This window comes from Astatotilapia calliptera, chromosome 23 (genome assembly GCF_964374335.1).
Source record: "Astatotilapia calliptera chromosome 23, fAstCal68.1, whole genome shotgun sequence".
Taxonomy (NCBI): domain Eukaryota; kingdom Metazoa; phylum Chordata; class Actinopteri; order Cichliformes; family Cichlidae; genus Astatotilapia; species Astatotilapia calliptera.
In genome coordinates, this window is record NC_137443.1 from 13,014,674 (window position 1) to 13,034,527 (window position 19,854).

General features: G+C 42.2%; 1 protein-coding gene across 7 annotated transcripts in view; it reads left to right on the top strand.

The window, feature by feature from the left end:
- The window catches only part of herc2 (HECT and RLD domain containing E3 ubiquitin protein ligase 2), a 61,921-nt gene that overhangs the window by 991 nt on the left and 41,076 nt on the right, over window positions 1–19,854 (top strand). For 6 of the 7 annotated variants that reach the window (XM_080297174.1, XM_080297178.1, XM_080297176.1 and 3 more), the window contains exons 2-18: window positions 2,316–2,424; window positions 4,380–4,473; window positions 4,610–4,741; window positions 6,987–7,209; window positions 9,229–9,329; window positions 14,671–14,812; window positions 14,935–15,039; window positions 15,121–15,292; window positions 16,161–16,334; window positions 16,535–16,723; window positions 16,807–16,958; window positions 17,495–17,652; window positions 17,751–17,864; window positions 18,163–18,414; window positions 18,510–18,703; window positions 18,782–18,982; window positions 19,583–19,811. In XM_080297174.1, coding sequence (XP_080153300.1) covers window positions 2,353–2,424; window positions 4,380–4,473; window positions 4,610–4,741; window positions 6,987–7,209; window positions 9,229–9,329; window positions 14,671–14,812; window positions 14,935–15,039; window positions 15,121–15,292; window positions 16,161–16,334; window positions 16,535–16,723; window positions 16,807–16,958; window positions 17,495–17,652; window positions 17,751–17,864; window positions 18,163–18,414; window positions 18,510–18,703; window positions 18,782–18,982; window positions 19,583–19,811 — 2,704 coding nt within the window. In that variant the 5' untranslated portion in view covers window positions 2,316–2,352. Of the gene's footprint in view, window positions 1–2,242; window positions 2,425–4,379; window positions 4,474–4,609; window positions 4,742–6,986; window positions 7,210–9,228; window positions 9,330–14,670; window positions 14,813–14,934; window positions 15,040–15,120; window positions 15,293–16,160; window positions 16,335–16,534; window positions 16,724–16,806; window positions 16,959–17,494; window positions 17,653–17,750; window positions 17,865–18,162; window positions 18,415–18,509; window positions 18,704–18,781; window positions 18,983–19,582; window positions 19,812–19,854 lie in introns of those variants that run through there. The other variant, XM_080297175.1, reaches the window with a different exon arrangement.

The window sequence follows — 19,854 nt, forward strand, 5'->3', positions numbered from 1 at the left end:
TAACAAAAAATTAATATAATTAAGCATGTTAAGCACGTTTGATTTTGCAGATTTCTATGATAGATGCACTTCCTGATGCAGCCCAAATTTTCCTCCTGGGACCATCCAATGATCTTGTCAGACAAATATGTAAACCACTGCTGTAGTGGTTAGTGGACATATTGAACAAAGGATATTGAAGATGAAATTGTCTGGCATAAGGACCCCAAGTGACGTCATCATGAATGTAGTGAAGGAGGACATGCAGAGGGTTGGTGTGACAGAGGATACTAGGGATAGAGCGAGGTTGATGCAGGTGATATGATGTGGTAACTGCTAAAAGAAGAAGAAAAATAGTCTTCTTCTAAATATCCACTGTGTGATGGCAGTAATCTATAGTAGATCCCAAGTTTGTCTCAGTTCCTTTTCTAACAGCAAACGGTGATACCATTTCTAATGAGACAAGCTTTAGAAGCAGTTAGGAGGGTGTGAGGTTCATAAGGTTTGACTAAATCCATAAGCAGGCTTTAAAAGTAATTTAAGTTAAAATCTATCTGATACCTAAGAGTTGGCCAGTGTGGGCATCGAGGATGGTGATGTGGTTTCATCTCTGGCAGTTTAGGTGGATGTGGGACCTTTGGCACAGATTCGAGTAGAGGAAATTGTAGAAGTCTAAACCTGATGCTAGGAAGGAGTTGATGACTTTATCAAGATGCGTTAGAGATGTAAAAAAAAATTTATTAAATGTATTTCTTCGCTGGGGAAGGCTAGCCAGTACGGCCTTATTAATTTGTGTGTGAAAGCACAGCTCAAAGTCAAAGATCACATTCAGATTGATGCTGAGGGCAGATTTTCAAGGTTTTTATTCAGGTTCCAGGTCAGATATGGAAGGAATAATAAGAGCTTCAGATCTGGACTCTTTGATCTAAAGAAAGAAATGCATTTTGTTACTAAATAGGCTAAATGGAGCATATACCTGTGTATCAGCCATATGAGCAACAGTGTAAATCACCATTATATTGATGGATTATCTAACGGATAAGTGTAGGTATTACAGGATCAGGCAGCACAAGAGGAACAGATGTTTTGCAGAGAGTGGTCAATGTATTATCCACAGCCACAGTTATTTGGATGACTTCTGCATCAAACAGTGAAGGAATCAAAATAGTGTGAGGATTCCAACTGAATTTGAATAGCCATGATGGAGGAGAAGAAACACAGACACATTCAAACAGCTAACAGAGACACTGCGTTGCATGAAAATGTCTGAGATTATACCACATCGCAAGCAGCACAATTCCACTCAGATTCACATTCCTTTCCACCTGGAAACTAGAATAGAAGTAATTACTGTGGCCTAGGAAGTAGGGCTGGGCAATATGAGAAAAATCTAATATCACAAAATTTTTTGGCTTTGTTGCGATACACTATATATATCACGATATGTCTTGAGCCCCAGCACCTGTGGTAACGTGGGCTAAGGGGGTGAGCTGCAGTTTTAAGCCTTCATGAAATCAAGTTTTTCACGTAAAGATCGGCATGTGTGGTATCCACAGAAACTTCAGAATCTCGGTTAAAAGCTCATGAGAACCATTTCTACAACCACTAAACACTGTGAAAACTACAAACAATTAAAAGAGCAGTTACGCAATTTTGCAAAATGTCCCTAAACACAGAAAACAAAGCCACAAACTCACTTGACTTTTTGTAACGAAGCAAATTGTGCATTGTCTAAAAGCAGAGATCTTGCAGATTTCAAAACTGCAAGTTTTGTCACGCTCCGACCAAAATCTTCCACTTGGGAATGGGAATCAATGCATTCGTGGCATGTGGAAGGGAAAAAAACATTAAATTTCATGCAGACAGCTTAATATTTCCATGGCAACCTATACTCGATGGTTACGATAAAACCATTGAGTATAGCCATCATACGCAGAAAAACTTGCGATACATCCATTATATTCAATATATCGCCCACCCCTACTAGAAAGGTCTTCTTGAAGCACATCAAACTGCTTTCACTGTGTTCCCTCTGGTTCTTCGTTACCTCGCTGAGCTCATCCATCTAATTGTCTTCACTTGAGCGATAATCGTCAGGATAAAAACAGACATGCTTTTAATGATTTTACTGACTTTACCTAGGATGAAGTCACTAAAAAGTAGCATATTAAGGGAAAACTTGAAACAAACCTGGAAAGTAAAGTTTGTAATTGATGGTCATAAAGCTCAGTCCATTTTCATGTACTTACATTGTCATTATTTGTGGATTCTCACCTTGCAGTGACTTTATTAAATTGTCTTTTTATAGCACTCCTTGTTGCATGGTTTTCTTGCAGGTTGGCTGCGTTTGCAGCCCAGAGAGGAGAGGGAAAGATGCCTTCTCCATCATTTACCCTCGATGCTCAGCTGAGATTTCATGACAAATGGCTGAAGATAGACCTGCAGGTATGTACACGAGAAGGAGGCAGTGGCACAAAATAATATTTATCGTGGTGGGTTTTGTTTTTTGGTTGGTTTTTTTTTTTTTTTTTCCCCCCAGTCACTTGATCTGTCAAGTGACTGAGGAGAAGAGATGATCTGTAATGTTTCTTATCTTTACCTCAGCTGTGAGATCAATTTTCCAGATTAACTGGGAAAACGTTACCCCATGTCAGTGTGTCATACTCACTGTTGTCCCCTAGCTGTTTCTTTGTTTTCTAAATATTTCAGAATCGTGGTGCCTTATTGATTGTATTTTACATGACTGACTGCTGTCATGTCAGAACTAGAATTAGTAGAGTTTTATATTTTGAAACCTTTAGTTTTCAGTTAAGTTTAATTTCACTTACTTTGCAGAGAGGGTTTTGTCATTTCACTTTAGTTTTTTATTCTTAAGAAATGTTCAGACTTAGTTGAGTTTTTAACTGGTTTCGGTGTTTGTGTCACTTTTTTCTTTTATATGTAATAGTTGGTGTTTTTCTGGAGCCCAATTTTGAGAGGCTCAAAACAGGAAAAACTGTGCATTACAATAATACAGACAGTTGGCTCACAGGGCAGTAAACATCTGCAGCAGAGCCTCTCGAGATTAGTTCTGACTAAAACCAGGGACATTTCCTCTGTATTTGTATTTTCAGGGCTTGAGTGGAATTGCTCTGTATATTAATTTGTGCCTCACACATGCATAAGAATGGATGAAAATTACATTTTTGATTTTAGGTCCGAGGCATGTAGGATACAAAATGGCTCTATAGAGGCCACTATGAAAATTTCTATGAAGGTCGAAGTCTACAAGAAGCCTTGATTACATATCTGCGTCAGACCTCATGCAGATGATTATTGTTTTTCTGGTTCAGCCTGTAATAAAGTACATCACCAGAAAATCTTTCTTTTTTCTTTTTTTGAATGTCTGTGTTGTGCAAACAAACCCTTGTTGTTAGTAATTATGAGGTCTTTCAGTGAATACACCACAAACTTAACAGGCTGCAGTCTCTCTACCCGGAACTTGAAAATTAATTTGGATCATCCAATCAGGACTTGATTTTAGGGCCCACCATTTTCCCACCATAAAAGCTTCTTTCAGCACTGAAGGAAGTGCAGCTTTAGTGTTATCTGTCTGCTCAGTCTCTGAGCTAACATGGGTTCAAATTTGTCTAAGAATGAGGAAACATTTGGCTTTCAGCTTGTGAATATTTCAGAGCAAACCAATGTCATGCATGTGTGTTGTAGCACTAAGGGGATGACACACAAATGGTTTTTTTCTTCAGTCGGTTGACACTCTGAGATAAAACAGCTATTCTGGTACTCTTGAGTTGTGAAGGCTGCACAGATAGATGAAAGGACCTCTGTGTACACTCTTTAGCGAGGAATAAAATTCAGGGAAATGATGTGGAATGACCTGATTATGGAGAAAATAATGCTCTTGGCCATCTTGAGCTGACCTTGAGCACCCTTAAAGAAAATGGTTAGCAGCAATTGAATTTTCAAAATAAGAGGATTATCCAGTAGGATATTATTTCTGTTGTTATCACAGTTCGTTCAGCATGTAACTCAGCCTGTATCCAAGTCAGTGTCTGACCCTCTGAGGAAAAACTTTGGATCAATGAATGATCAGAGTGGATCCATATTAGCTGTTGTGTTCTGATAACGTGATGGAAATGTGTCTGCAGAAGTGACTAGAGAACAAACCGAACGCTATTAATACGCACCACTGTGTGGCTCAGGTCAGGACTTTTTTGTGGGGGGGTTCACAGTATGTAAGTAGAAATTGTTGTTTTCGAATAAATTACTTCACTGCTGGAAATTTTCCTTTAGCTGTGGATAAAACCTTTGAGGTGGTGTCAAATATGTCTCCATGCAGCATTAATAAAAGCAGAGGTTTCTGTTCTGCACTGCACTGATTGTGTTTCTCTTCCTTCTGGCAGCGGGCTTTTTCTCCAGAGGGTCTGAGTGAGATGTGGAATGAGATGGTAAAAGATGAGGAGATAACATTCAACGGAGAAGAATCAGCTCACCCAGGTATTTATGTGTGACATGTGACACCTATTTCCACGCCGTCTGAGGATTGATACCTGAGATTGGGACAGACAGCAGTGCTTTAACCTTGCTGCTGAGGATGAAGGTTAACGTCCTAATCTCTTCTGACTCTTTATAGAAGACTGCACTGACTGTTTTGGAGCTCAGAAGAAGGATGAGCCCAATGATAAAGAGAAGAAGGAAGAGGAGGAGACGTCGACGTCGGTGCATCACTCCATCATTGAGACATGGGACTGGGGACGGCAGCCAGGTGAGAAAACTACCTGAGTGAGTTTAAAAGTCGGGTTAGCTGCAGTTATTCCTGCTGCAGTCTCGTGCTCCCCCTGTGACTCCTGTCATTTTACGCCTTTCTGTTTCCAAGTAGGGTAATTAATACTACGCTGAGAGCAGAGGGTTTCGTAACACCTACATGTGAACTACATAAATCTCGTTTTAGCTAACAGCTCATCTCTCACTGTTTGGCGGTGTCTGGCCATGTTGATGTGTGCGTGTTTTGCTGGCACGTGAGGTGTGGAAACTGAAATGACAACCTAAAGGCTGCTGGTCTGAGTGGTTATTTTTACCCTGCAGAGTTTAATCTTAGTTGGCATTACGTTGGTTCACAGCGGGATACAGACTCTCACCCAGTTTGTTTGCTGGTGGGGCTGGGTGGGACGGTTCATGGTGGCAGGAGATAAGCACCGAGCAGGCGGGCCAGTTAATACAGATTTTGATACTGTCTGCCTGGTTGCTTCCTCCTTTTTTTTATTATTGACTGAGACAGGAAGTTGGGCTGGTGTGTACAGTGAGTGTAACTGGATCGCCGCATGGACAAGTGCTCTGTCATTGATGCTTAAAGTTCAAACGGCACACTTCCTGCTTTCCCATTGGATGTTTGTAATTTCCCGAGCTGCTGCGTTGAAGCCAGGATGTTGACATGTGAGATCTTTGCAGGTTTCCTCTCTGTCCCTTGTTAGATTTTTATTAAAGATGTGATAATTTCCTGTGAGTCTAATATTTCTTCAGCTGTGAGGAATGCAGACTGAGCAGAGAGTCTGACTAGGATCCATATCTGTTCTGACAGCTGAGCACAGCTGACTGCTGTGTGGCTCATACAACCTCAGGACAGTCTGGCTTACATAAAGCTTAAGTGGATTTCAGAACTGCTATTTTGGCCCACTTCGCCTTCCCTGCAGCGCTGTGGTTTAGACACAAAAAGGGTTTCTTTTGAGTCAGATCAGAACTCAGGACTTGTTGTGATGAAACTCAGTGGGACAAAATTTATTTTATTTTTTAGTTGAGCAACCCTGAAGCATCTAACCAAAAAGCTTAGGTTGCTATACCCGGGGTTGGAAGTGGGGTCTTAAATCTGCATTCATTTAAATGTCCAGCAGGGTGGGACTTCCTGATGAGTTTAGTTTTTTGCTCATTTCAGGTAATTGATGAGTACGACATGTTTGTTTTTTGTAAATTATGGTCATTCGATGGGCCTAAAAGGATGATTATCCAGGATGTTTATTGCCTGATGATTTGTCAACTAACTTATTAGACAATGAGTCCATTTGCTCGTTTCACTTAAGTTTTTTATTAGTTTCAGTGTTATTTGTTTTTTAGTCCATTCATTGAGCCAGCCATCCATTTTCTAGCAATTATCTGGGCCTGTGTTTTGGCGTCAGCAGCCTAGACGGAGACCTCTCTCCCTGGCCGTCTTCTCCAGCTCTTGCAAAGGGTTGCCTAAGCATTCCCAAGCCTCCTCACCTAGGCTCTTCAACTCCTCTCTAAGGCTGAGCCCAGACACTAAGCTGATATTCGCCACTTTTATCAGCTTGTCACCATAGGTATGAGTAGGAACATAGATCGATGAATAAATTGACAGCTTTACTTCCACACTGAGCCTCATAACAGATCAGTACAGTGTCAACATCACTGCAGATGTCACACCAATCCACCAGTCTCCTACTCCATCTTCCCCTACTGTGAACGAGAGCCTACTTAAACTCCTTCACACTTGAGATGGCAACTAATTTCCCAAAAAATGAAAAAAAAAAACAAAAAAAAAAACAACCCAAAACAACAAAAAAGCTGAATCTCATACAGTAAAGCAGATCTTTTTAGGGTAAAGTAACTAAATAAATGAATCAAGCAAAAACATAATAAAATGGCATACTAAATGTATGTAGTAGATATGACTTTAGCTACAAGACAGCAACTCATTCAATCGTTCAGGTAAGCTGCTGAGCAGGTACTTTGTAGAGAGATTACATGGTGTGTAGCTCTGCAGCTCTTACAAAAACAAAAAGACCCATTAAAATGGACCAAAGATGGGGAAATCCCAGGAAGTATGTTATGACCTCTTTTTAGCTGATATGCAGATTTATCACTCAAAACTAGTGACTTCACTCCTGTAGCTTATTTGCAAATTGAGTGTTTCTGGTCATAAACAAATGACATGCCAGTGCACTCACTTATTTTTACTATGTTATTCTTTTCTTTGAACCGTGTGTGTGTGTGTGTAGATGACAAGGAACTGAAGGACTGCCTGATGGTTCTGGTTGAGGACCAGCAGAAGCTCTCTGCTCAGATGGCCAAAAGCACCCTGTCTGCCCAGCGTCTGCGCCAGCGTCTCGTCATCCTGGAGCGCTATCTCATCTCTCTCAGCCACAGCATGATGGAGGAGAAGTACAAGGTCCGCTGGAAGACTCCGCCCAGCCCACCACTGCCAGCTGCTGACAACAAGAGGTAAATAAAAATGTTTCCTTTCTCAGGAATTGTGCACAAAACATTGGTCTTATGAGAGAACAGAGGCAGATTTAGAAACTGAGTAATTCCATGGAGAGTCAATGAGCTCCTCTCTGACCTCTTCAGAATCAGCTGATCTTTTTTGTACAATGACGCCTTGCAAAACTTGACCTTCATACTATGAATATTTTTAGAGTTAGAGAGTTGGAGTGAGGTGGGGGTGGTGGTTATTTAAGATTTGTCTTGTTTTTTGTTTATTTTTATTTTTTATCCTTAGCTGTAAAGCCACATTGGACTAGTGAACTGGTCCGTCGGGTTTGTGCAATTAGTCAAGTGTAGTAATCTGGAAGGTTATACACTCATGTCTTCTACAGCACATGCTGCAGGTTAAAGCAACGATTGAAGTCGATGAATGAGGCATTCTGAGTCTGTGCCAACATTTATACATGACTGATGGACTAAAAATGGAATAAAAATAATCATCCTCAACTTTCAGCAACCATTTTTAATGTTCTCTCTAGCCCACAGTGGTTGAGGAGTATGGCAACGTTTACCGCAGGGGTGTCCAACTCCAGGCCTCAAGGGCTGGCGTCCTGCAGGTGTTAGGTCTCACTCTGGGTCAACACACCCGAATCAAATGATTAGTTCATTATCAGGCCTCTGAAGAACTTCAAGACATGTTGAGGAGGTCATTTAGCCATTTAAATCAGCTGTGTTTGATCAGGGATACATCTAAAACTTGCAGAACACTGGGCCTTGAGGCCTGGAGTTCCCCCACTCATGATCTAGATGGAGCTTAATTTTTTCTTTGTGTGTGTGTGTCCATGTTCAGAGAGCAGTGTACCATGAATACCTTATCCTATCATGATTATCCCCATAATGTCCTCCTTCTCTTCTTACCATAACTGAATTTATCTTAGCTTCCTTACCAGAGGGAGGGAGTTGTGGTCATTTAAAGCTTTAAAGTGCTTGTAAAATGGGCCATAAAGGGATAAAGTAGATTATTGTAGGGCCAATAGAAACTGTGTCAAACTTACTGTTTCATTCTTCCTGACTGCCAGAGGAGGTGTGAAATAGCTGGATATCCATCGTATGATTAGAGATTGAGACAGAGTACCAAGAAAGTAACACATGTGACCTGGGTGACGTAAGGAACCCGGCACTCAGTAGTAGTCACTAAGCGAGCATCAGTGCTCACCGCCTGTGCCAGTAGCTTTGTAACCTTCAGCTGGAGCAGTTTCATCCTCCTGAGACTGCATAGCCAGTACCCATCTCTGAAGTCTCGCTTCTGTTTTGATGGGGAAGTGGAGTAAGAGTAAACAGTATTGTATACTCTTAACTATTATGGTGTGTCTATCCAGTCACTGAAAGTTAAACCCTGCAGCTCAGTGTAAGTGCACACTGTGTTTTCTTTAAGTAAGCCTCTTAGGCATGCTCCAATAGGTCTCTCATATGCATAGTAAATGTAGGCCGTACTCTAAATGTGCTCCATATTTACTGTGCAGGGCTTTTAGTTCCAGGCATTTATTTGGAGCAGGCTTGATTTTTTTTATTTCTAATTGAAAACCTCATTTTAGGATCTGCTGTTGCTGCCCTGTGATTGCATCACAGCGATGATACTAGGGGTGAACCGTTCATCAAATTTTAAATAGATTTTTGGCTTTCAGCATTTATGAAAGGAACACAATTGTAATTTAAAATGATCTCTCTTAGGCATTCCTTTTTGTGACAAAATCTTAATTTTCCTTGTGTTATAAATCAAATGGACTTAAACCTGTACAGTAGTGGATTTTTCATCCTTTCCGAAGCCTCCCTAGCTCTTCAGTTGAGCTTGAGCTAAGATGGTGAAACTTTTTGTCACAAGGCTCTAAAGGAAGTAAAAGTCACACACAGACAGAAGAAATCCAATGCATCTTCTGTATGTGGGCTTCAGTTGGCTGTTTGATAGTATGGTTTTTACAATGATGATAATAATATGATGATATTTAATTGATCCGTATGTGCTCGTATTCTTTTCAGCCCTCGTCCAGCCAGTAAAGGGGTGGAAGGTTTGGCCAGAGTCGGCTCCAGGGCAGCTCTTTCTTTTGCCTTTGCTTTCCTTCGCCGGGCATGGAGATCAGGTAAGAAGTGCTGATAGTGAAGACATTTTGTCCTTCGGCGCCGGTGATGATAGGTGTTGTCATGGTGGTGCAAGTTTGCTTAACAGCTGCTGAAGAATGCGTTGCGCCACATTAGAAGCTGCTCGTCGTAAACAACCAAACATCTTTCGCAAGGCTGTGTTTTTAGTCGTGCTGCTAGACGACAGACTGACAGAAGAGGGCCAAGGAGGCAATCCTGCTGCTTTGGCACAAGAATGAATCCAAAGTAGCTGTTTTGGATGTCGTTAAATGTAACTCTGTCATCATGCGTGGTCTTCATTACAGGCAGATAAATCAGGATCCAGTGTCTTGCTTTAGTCTCATGTATTATAATAATGATAATTATAATCATCATCCTCAGGCTATAAATTCAAAATGACTAATAATATTCAGTTATTAACTTTTATTTTGATGTAAATTAGTCACAGATTCTGATTACGTTTATTCAAGCGTAAATCTTTGACCATGTTATTCATTCACTCCCTTCATTTTCAGCTTTGCTAGTGGAGGTGTTGTTTTTGTTAACATTGTGAGAGCTTTGTGTCCACGGGGACTGGGTGGGAACAAAGTGCCTCCCTGTCCTCCATAGCCCTCCTGTAACATGAGCAACACGCACACACGGACACCTCCTATCCCCATTTTAGCCGTGTTCCTGGAAATACTCTTTAGGAACAATGAAGTGTAACACACTTTTTAAAAAAATAAAAAAATTTGTTTGGGCTTTTTTTTGATTGTTTGGATATTTCTTTTTTTTTTTTTTTTTTTTTTTTTGGGGGGGGGGGGGGGGTGAATTTTAATCTCTGTTATGATTCTTCTTCCTTCCTCCTCCTCCACTGCGAATCAAGCACACCCTTTTTACTTTGCAGCAGTGAGTTGATCACCTCCCTAGCCCAGTGCTCAAACTCGTTTTGGTATGACATTACAGAATAGCTGCACTAGAGGAAGTAAATCTTACAAGGATTTCACAGGTGAACCTGTGGAATGATCAATAATGGTCTCAGATCCCTCAGCGTCTCTGACCAGGTCTTTCTTGGGGGATAACAATTAGTCTTTCAAAGAGCACATTGAAAGACTAATTGCATCACAGTTATCCTGTGGTGAAGGCAAGATGGCAGAAACTGGTGGTTGGTCTTCAAACACAGGTTTTATGTTCAAAATTAGCCACTATTCTGGGCCCAAAACTGCTCTTTTTCAATTAAATTGAGCAGTAACATTTTGAGTGGAAGGAGGTGATATGTAACTACTTTAAGCTTCAAACTGGGGCTCATGTTGGTCAAGGGTTACAGAAACAGGACTTTGGTAGGTGACATCACAGCTTTCTCTCTGAGTGGTCATTAAACACGTGAAATAAGCCAAATTAAGATATGGATAAACTCTATTTAATGTCGGTAGCTGCGTATTTAAAATCAGATTTTAGCAGCGAGGGGAAGGAGAAAGGAAATAGTTTTAAAGGAATGTCTGAGTTACATTCTTAATCAGAGGTTTTTGTTTCACCGTTTCTTGCCCATAACAAAGAAAACTGGAAATGTCTACCGTATTTTCACGACCATAAGACGCACTGTACTAAAAGGCGCAGTCTCAGTTATGTGTGCCATTACTGTATTTAACACACACATAAGGCGCACTGGATCATAGGGCGCATACAAGTACCGTATGCGTATTTAAAAATAAAGCGGGAGCAAACCTGAGTTCGGTACCTTACTCACATTTCTATTACCGGTAATCGTCATCATCAACAACACACAAGCATACAAGTGTGCATATAGTGGGGCAAAAAAGTATTTAGTCAGCCACCGATTGTGCAAGTTCCCCCACTTAAAATGATGATAGAGGTCAGTAATTTGCACCAGAGGTACACTTCAACTGTGAGAGACAGAATGTGAAAAAAAAATCCATGAATCCACATGGTAGGATTTGTAAAGAATTTATTCGTAAATTAGGGTGGAAAATAAGTATTTGGTCACCTGAAACAAGGAAAATCTCTGGCTCTCACAGACCTGTAACGTCTTCTGTAAGAAGCTTTTCTGTCCCCCACTCGTTACCTGTATGAATGGCACCTGTTTGAACTCATCATCTGTATAAAAGACACCTGTCCACAGCCTCAAACAGTCAGACTTCAAACTCCGCCATGGCCAAGACCAAAGAGCTTTCGAAGGACACCAGGAAAAGTATTGTAGACCTGCACCAGACTGGGAAGAGTGAATCTACAATAGGCAAGCAGCTTGGTGTGAAAAAATCAACTGTGGGAGCAATCATCAGAAAATGGAAGACATACAAGACCACTGATAATCTCCCTCCATCTGGGGCTCCACGCAAGATCTCATCCCGTGGGGTCAAAATGATCATGAGAACGGTGAGCAAAGATCCCAGAACCACACAGGGGGACCTGGTGAATGACCTGCAGAGAGCGGGGACCAAAGTAACAAAGGTCACCATCAGTAACACACTACAACGGCAGGGAATCAAATCCCGCAGTGCCAGACGTGTTCCGCTGCTGAAGCCAGTGCATGTCCAGGCCCGTCTGAAGTTTGCCAGAGAGCACATGGATGATACAGCAGAGGATTGGGAGAATGTCATGTGGTCAGATGAAACCAAAGTAGAACTTTTTGGTATAAACTCAACTCGTCGTGTTTGGAGGAAGAAGAATACTGAGTTGAACCCAAGAACACCATACCTACTCTGAAGCATGGGGGTGGAAACATCATGCTATGGGGCTGTTTTTCTGCCAAGGGGACAGGACGACTGATCCGTGTTAAGGACAGAATGAATGGGGCCATGTATCGTGAGATTTTGAGCCAAAACCTCCTTCCATCAGTGAGAACTTTGAAGATGAAACGAGGCTGGGTCTTCCAACATGACAATGATCCAAAACACACCGCCCGGGCAACAAAGGAGTGGCTCCGTAAGAAGCATTTGAAAGTCCTGGAGTGGCCTAGCCAGTCTCCAGACCTCAACCCCATAGAAAATCTGTGGCGGGAGTTGAAAGTCCGTGTTGCTCGGCGACAGCCCCAAAACATCACTGCTCTCGAGAAGATCTGGATGGAGGAATGGGCCAAAATACCAGCTACTGTGTGTGCAAACCTGGTAAAGACCTATAGTAAACGTTTGACCTCTGTTATTGCCAACAAAGGTTATGTTACAAAGTATTGAGTTGCATTTTTGTTATTGATCAAATACTTATTTTCCACCCTGATTTACGAATAAATTCTTTACAAATCCTACCATGTGGATTCATGGATTTTTTTTTTTTTTTTTTCACATTCTGTCTCTCACAGTTGAAGTGTACCTCTGGTGCAAATTACTGACCTCTATCATCATTTTAGGTGGGGGAACTTGCACAATCGGTGACTGACTAAATACTTTTTTGCCCCACTGTATTTAAAAAATAAAGCAGGAGCAAAACGAAGTTTGGTACTCACATTTTTATCATCAATCAAACCCATCGAAGTCCTCATCCTCTGTGTCTGAATTGAACAGCTGCGCTAAATCTCCATCAAACATGCCAAGTTCACTTTCTTCACTGTCAGAGTCACTTTCCGTGCCGTGCGGCTCCTCGGAAATGATGCCGGCTTTTGCGAAAGCTCGAACAACAGTGCCAGCAGACATGTTAGCCCAAGCATCTACAATCCATTGGCAAATTGTGGCGTAACTCGCCCGGCGCTGCCTTCCACTCTAGGTGAAACTGGTCTCCATCGGTCATCCATCGCTCCCAGGCCGCTCGCAGCCTTACTTTGAACGGGCGGTTCACACCGATGCCCAGCGGTTGGAGTTCCTTTGTCAGGCCTCCCGGAATTACCGCAAGCTCACGGTTCATTTGTTTCACTAGTTTTTTCACATCGGCTGTGAGATGGGCACGCATAGAGTCACAGATTAAGAGCGATGGTGATGCGTGGAAAAAACCACCTGGTCTCCTTACATACACCTCCCTCAGCCACTCTTTCATCATTTCCTCATCCATCCAGCCCTTTTCATTTGCTTTAATGATGATTCCTGCTGGAAACTTCTCTTTAGGCAAAGTCTTTCGCTTAAAAATCACCATAGGCGGCAGTTTCTGTCCATTAGCATGGCAGCCAAGCACAACAGTGAAAGAAGACTTTTCGTGCCCCGTTGTGCGTATCGCTACCATGCTGGTCCCCTTCTTCTCCACAGTGTGACTCACCGGGATGTCAAAAGTGAGCGGGACCTCGTCCATGTTTGTGATGTGGCTGGGCTGGATGTTTTTGTCGCCGATGTGTTTGCTGCAGTAAGAGCGGAAGATGGCCAGCTTTTCCTTATAATCCGCTGGAAGTTGCTGCGCTACCGTAGTCCCGGTCCTGATGGAAAAATGGCACCGTTTCATAAAACGAAAGCACCAAGACGGACCTCCTTGGAAATGTTCAATGTTCATCTCTTCAGCTAGTGAAACTGCTTTTAGCCGAATGGTGACCGTCGAAACGCTTCTCCCGCTCGTTCTTTGCTCGATGATCCACCGCTCGAGTCTCGGGCCACCTCGCCTTATGTCCGCGGAAACTCAGCTGCGTTTTCTTGACCTGCCGGAGCTTGTTTTCTAGCTTCCTCCGTTTGCGAACCATCGATTCGTTAATCTTAAATTCTCTCGCGGCTGCTCGATTTCCATGTTCCTCCGCATAGCTGATGGCCTTCAGTTTAAACTGTGCTTCATAAGCGTGTCTCTTTGCCATTTTCAGGGTTGTTAAAACAACGATGTTCCACATAATGCACATACCTGTCCTTTTGGACAGGTATGTGCGATTGTCCGGTATATACGATCAACGCCCACACTTCACCCTTTAGCGTTCTCATGGTGTTCTCTACTACGTCCTCCTTACAACACGCTATAGGGCGCGCCGTACTTTTTGAAGAAAATCTAAGACTTTTAAGTGCGCCTTATGGTTGTGAAAATACGGTACATAAGAACAGCTTTACTGTGAGTTCTGCTGTATCAGACTAGAGTCTGTAAACGCTGGGAAGCTAACGGATGTCAACGTTGGGCACATTAGCTGATTGCACATATACTGGTTTTCTTATAGTTCTGGTATGCTGCTGTCAGAAATGCCAGTAATCCAGTGAGCCTCAGTTCCTCTCGCACTGGGAGTGCACAGTTTGGGTCACCTCAGTGTTTAAACTGACATTTTAGACCCTGTTACAACTCTGGTGGCCTGGTTCCTCAATAGTTAAACATTTGAAAGCACTGGAAATTGCACGTCTCTGCAGCTTAAAAAAATGCTACAAATGCTCTGTCCTTCTTATTGCTTTATATTTAATCTGTACTGTATAATGTAGCTACTCTGCAGTGTTTTAAACATGAAAATGTTTGTCTTTGCAGGAGATGATGCAGATCTTTGCAGTGAGTTGCTTCAGGAGTCTCTGGATGCCCTGCGAGCGCTGCCCGAGGCGACACTGTTTGATGAGGGAACTGTGTCATCAGTGTGGCTGGAGGTTGTCGAGAGGGCCACAAAGTTCTTGAGGTCTGTTGTTTTATCAGTTGTACATAATGTTTAATCCCCAAATTTTGCAAGATAAATAACATCTCGTCTTATAAATTGCATAACTTTGTGTGATTCTCATCTCTTGTCTCCTTTGTGAACAGTGATGTACATGGAAGTGCCAGCATCAAATGTAACATTCCCCTTCAGGATCAACATCTAGCCTTGGCCATCCTGCTGGAGCTGGCTGTTCAGAGGGGAACACTCAGGTAACCAGATCTCCTTATTACCTGTTTATTTGTTAATGCCAAATCTAACTTTTCTGCTCACCTGTTGTTATGTCCTACCAGTCAGCTGCTGTCTGCTGTTCTGCTGCTTTTGCGTCTGTGGGAAAGTGGCACCAGAGAGATGGACAATGAGCGCTCCACGCAGGGAACCAGTGCTCCATTACTGCCGCTCCTGCAGCGCTTTCAGAACATACATAGCAGCAAGGAGGAGCCCGTTCCTGAAGAGGAAGCTGAGGTGGAAATTTTCTTTTCCCAGCTGGTTTCTAAATGAAAATAAGACATGGGCTGACTGGAGATTGATTTCAATTTTTATTTTATTACCATATCATGCATAAAACATGACACCAGTAAAAGGAGAGATCAGAAACAAATAACCCAACTTGAAGTCTTTCCCTAGCACTGAAATGGAAACGGCCAACTTAAAAGCACCAATTTGTTTGTCAAACTGTCTCAGATATTTCATAAAATATGCCATAATCAGAAAATTACACAAAAAAAATGTAATCCATTCTCAACTGCTACTAATTCACATAGTTCACACGTCCTGCTGTCCTCTGGGATGCTTTTAAATCTCCTGCCTTCCTCTTCAAACTGTGCTTCTTGTCCAGTTTGCAGTATCATAGAGCTCAGAACTATATTTTGCTTAATTTGAATATATGTTCTCAAATTGGACTTTTAACAAAATATCTTGCACAACCTGTAGTTTTGCCTTTTCATTGGCTCTGAATGAATAATAATTCATGTTTTTACTTTGATTTAGTGCCAGCCTCCATCTCCAAACAGCAGCTATTTAATCTGCGTTAAAAAGCAGTGTGAGGGCAGATGAAAAACTAAATGAAATTCATTGATTTAGAGAGGTAGATCTTTTATATTTATTTTAAACGGGGGGAGAAAAATTATAACCCTGTTATAATAAACAACATGCAGGAAAATCGAGACCATAAGAACAGATAAAGTGCTATCGATATAAATTGTGTTGATTCACGTCTCTCTTGGGAACACGTCTTAAAATGCCCTGTTTTTCTTTTTTTGTTTTTTTTTTTCCATTCATGGTTGAGAATGAAGCTAATTAATATTTCATGGATCTTTGCTGTGGTTTCCAGATCCTCACAGCCCCTCTGAGTCCAAATGAGAGTTTCCTGCGATACTTGACGTTGCCTCAGGATAACGACCTGGCTATCGATCTTCGTCAGACTGCTGTAGTAATCATGGCTCACCTGGACCGCCTAGCTTCTCCTTGCAGCCCTCCACACTGCAACTCGCCTACGTCACACAAGGTGACCCCTCTTTTTATTAGCTGTCACTGCTGAAGTGTTTGGTTCAGTTGTTTTTTACATTTTTAAGTATTACTTAAATCTGTCTTTTTTACGAGCATTATTCAGACCCCCACCTTCAGATTTGAATATGTGACTTGAATATGTGTTGCCTAAGTAGTTAATGCTCAAGCATAAACCAATACTGTCTTGTTTTGTTCCAGGGAACCTTGCAGGAAGTGATTGCCTGGGGCCTCTTGGGTTGGAAACTTTATGCCAATGTTAATGCACCCATTCAGTGCAAAGCCCTGTCGAGCCTCGGGGTCACACAGATTGTCTGTTCAGAAAAGGGGTTTCTTATCCTTTCCAGCAGCGGTGCTGTTTACAGCCAGAACTACAAGAGCACAACCCTGGTCAGTTCTGTCAGTTTCTCTGAGGTCGATCGTTTCATCTCTGCATCTGCAGCAGGTTGAGACTCTGAATTGTTTTGTTGCAGGCTCCCATGCTAATCCACGTTCTAAGCTCCAGAAAGATTGTGAAACTTGCAGCTCATCCTGATGGGCAGCATTACTTGGCCCTATCGTCCAACGGGGAGGTGTTCTCCTGGGGGTGCGGTGATGGTGGCCGGCTTGGACATGGAGATACCACGTAAGCAACCAGAGAAAAAACATGTCCATCCTTTAAAAAGGCTTACACACATTTTGTGCTTCCACCTTTTTGGGGGGGTGTATTAGTGGAGAGTATGTAGGTACAGACATACAACAAAGGGCATCAGGTTGGACTTGAACTCGAGCTGCTGCATTTTCAGCCTCGTGACAGTCGCTGTTATATTACCACTTTATTACACTGAATGTGTTTGTCTATTACAGATATAACAGTGGAGTTGTAGGTTTTTGGAGCATTAAATTAGATTTTGAAGATCTGTTTAAGTTAAATTATTGATGAAACAGGTGGTGCATTATTTCCCAAAATCTGGGACATTTCTATTAATGTTTTGTGCTCGTAGGCCAGAGACAGAATCAAAGGCTTCTGATGATAGAGTGAAATCCCCCAACCCTGCCAGTTCATTTTAAAAGAATCTGTGTTATTAGTAAAATCATAATGAAAATAAAAATATAAATGATAATTATTAATGGTAATGAGCTTCCTGAAAAATTTAGCCTTCTATTTTTACTTTATTTCAGATACCTAGAAGAACCTAAAATGATTGGAACCTTCAATGGAAAACAGGCCGGAAAGCATGTGGTGCATATTGCTTGTGGGAGCACATACAGTGCTGCGATCACTGCTGATGGCGAGCTCTATACATGGGGAAGAGGGAACTATGGTCGGCTTGGCCACGGTGAGCTCCAAATCAACTGCCCCTGATAGATATTCTTGACTTTTTTTTTGGTCTCTTTGTCTTTACTAAAATTAGTTGTAATCTGTTGGGGTTTCTAGGCTCCAGTGAGGACCAGACTACTCCCATGGTAGTGACGGCATTCAAAGGGCTGAAGGTGGTGGATGTGGCATGTGGGAGTGGTGATGCCCAAACTCTTGCTGTGACAGAGAATGGTAAGCATGCTTCCTGTGGGTGATTAAAAATGCTGGAATTAAAATCCAGGAATTAATGTTTTTAAAATGTCTGTTAGTTAAATAATTGAACCCCCTTTAAAGTTTCATGTGAATTGCTTAGTGTTGTTGTGTCCGACCTGTGTCACCTATTACAAAACCATTAGCAACAGTAGCAGCTGGTGTGTTTCTTGCTTCTTGGTAGCCAGCATATCGGCCATTTTTAGCTTGATTTTTAATAATAGAAGCCACTAGAAATCACCCAGGCTACAGCGTTTAGCTCCTCAATCTGTTACCACAGGTCAGGTGTGGTCCTGGGGTGATGGAGATTATGGTAAACTGGGCCGAGGAGGCAGTGACGGCTGTAAGACACCCAAGCTGGTGGAGAAGCTGCAGGATCTGGACATAGTAAAGGTGTGCTGCGGAAGCCAGTTTTCAGTAGCCCTCACCAAAGATGGCCAGGTGTACACCTGGGGGAAGGGAGACAACCAGCGCCTTGGTCACGGCACCGATGAGCATGTCCGATACCCAAAGCTGCTTGATAGTTTACAGGGTGAGTGAGCTTGACCTTAACATTGATTTTCAGAAGCTTATTTAAAAAAACTAAAAAAACAAAAAAACAACAACAAACGTGTTGTTTGCAATCAGGAAAGAAAGTTGTGGACGTAGCTGTGGGGTCGACACACTGCTTGGCCCTCACTGATGATGGAGAGGTGCTCAGCTGGGGCAGCAATGACAAGCTACAGCACTTTGATACGCTCTTTTCCAATAAGAAGCAGCCTAAAGCTCTCCCGGGGCTCAACTCCAAACACATAGTTGGAATCTCCTGTGGACCCGGACAGGTAAGATACCATCACTGTTGGTCTCATAATGTTAGTAAAGAACGAGACACAGATCAGTTACCATTTGCTTGTTTTCAGAGCTTTGCCTGGTCCTCGAGCTCCGAGTGGTCTGTGGGGAAACGTGTGCCCTTCGTAGTGGATGTTTGCCCCATGAGTTTCGAGCAGTTGGACTTGCTCCTGCGGCAGGTCAGCGAGGGCATGGATGGCAGCTCAGACTGGCCCCCTCCGCAGGAGAAGGAGTGCATGGTAGTCGCCACACTCAACCTGCTCAGGCTCCAGGTAGGAAACGGCCTTTGAACGGGTGTGGTTTGATTGGAAATGCTTGTAGAAGTAGAATTTTTCCTCTGCATGTTTGTTTTGTGATGGAGCAAATTATTTGATATTAAGTCTATATCATACAATATTACTGGAGAGGAACAAAATTGCTTTGGTGGGTATGTGCTGTTTTTGAACAGCAGTTCTGTTTTTTTCACATCTGCATTTACTTTTTAGTTAACATTAATAACTTTGCAGTGGAAGAAGACTCCATCTCTTTAGTAAGAATTTCACTGTGTGAGTTTTATTTTTTTTATTTATTTTTTGGGTTTTTTTTTTTTTTTTTGATAGTCGGGCCTGAGTCATGTTGTGCTGGACTTGGTTCAAATTTTCTTGACATGCTTAAAGGGATGATTCAGTGAAAAGTCCAAATTTTTCTTAGACTTCCCAAAAATTTATTTATTTATTTATTTATTTATTTATTTTTCTTTTTCTTTTTTTTGGTCATACTTCTGTCCTGTGGTTCCCATTTCAAAGATTAAATGATCAACGAACTGAACAATCAAAGAAATGAAAGGAAATAATTATTTATTGCAGCCCTAAACCTTCACTGTTTTTCCTCAGTTGCATGCAGCCATCAGTAATCAGGTGGATCCAGAGGAGCTGGGGCTGGGCCTTGGAAGTGTGCTGCTCAACAACCTGAAACAAACAGTGGTGGTCCTAGCTAGCAATGCTGGGGTGCTCAACACAGTTCAAGCAGCTGCCCAGGCTGTCCTCCAGAGCGGCTGGTCCGTGCTGCTACCCACAGCTGAGGAAAGGGCAAGGGCTCTGTCCTCACTCCTGCCTAATGCTGGTGAGTACAAATCAAAACATCTGGTAACACTGATTCAGTATGA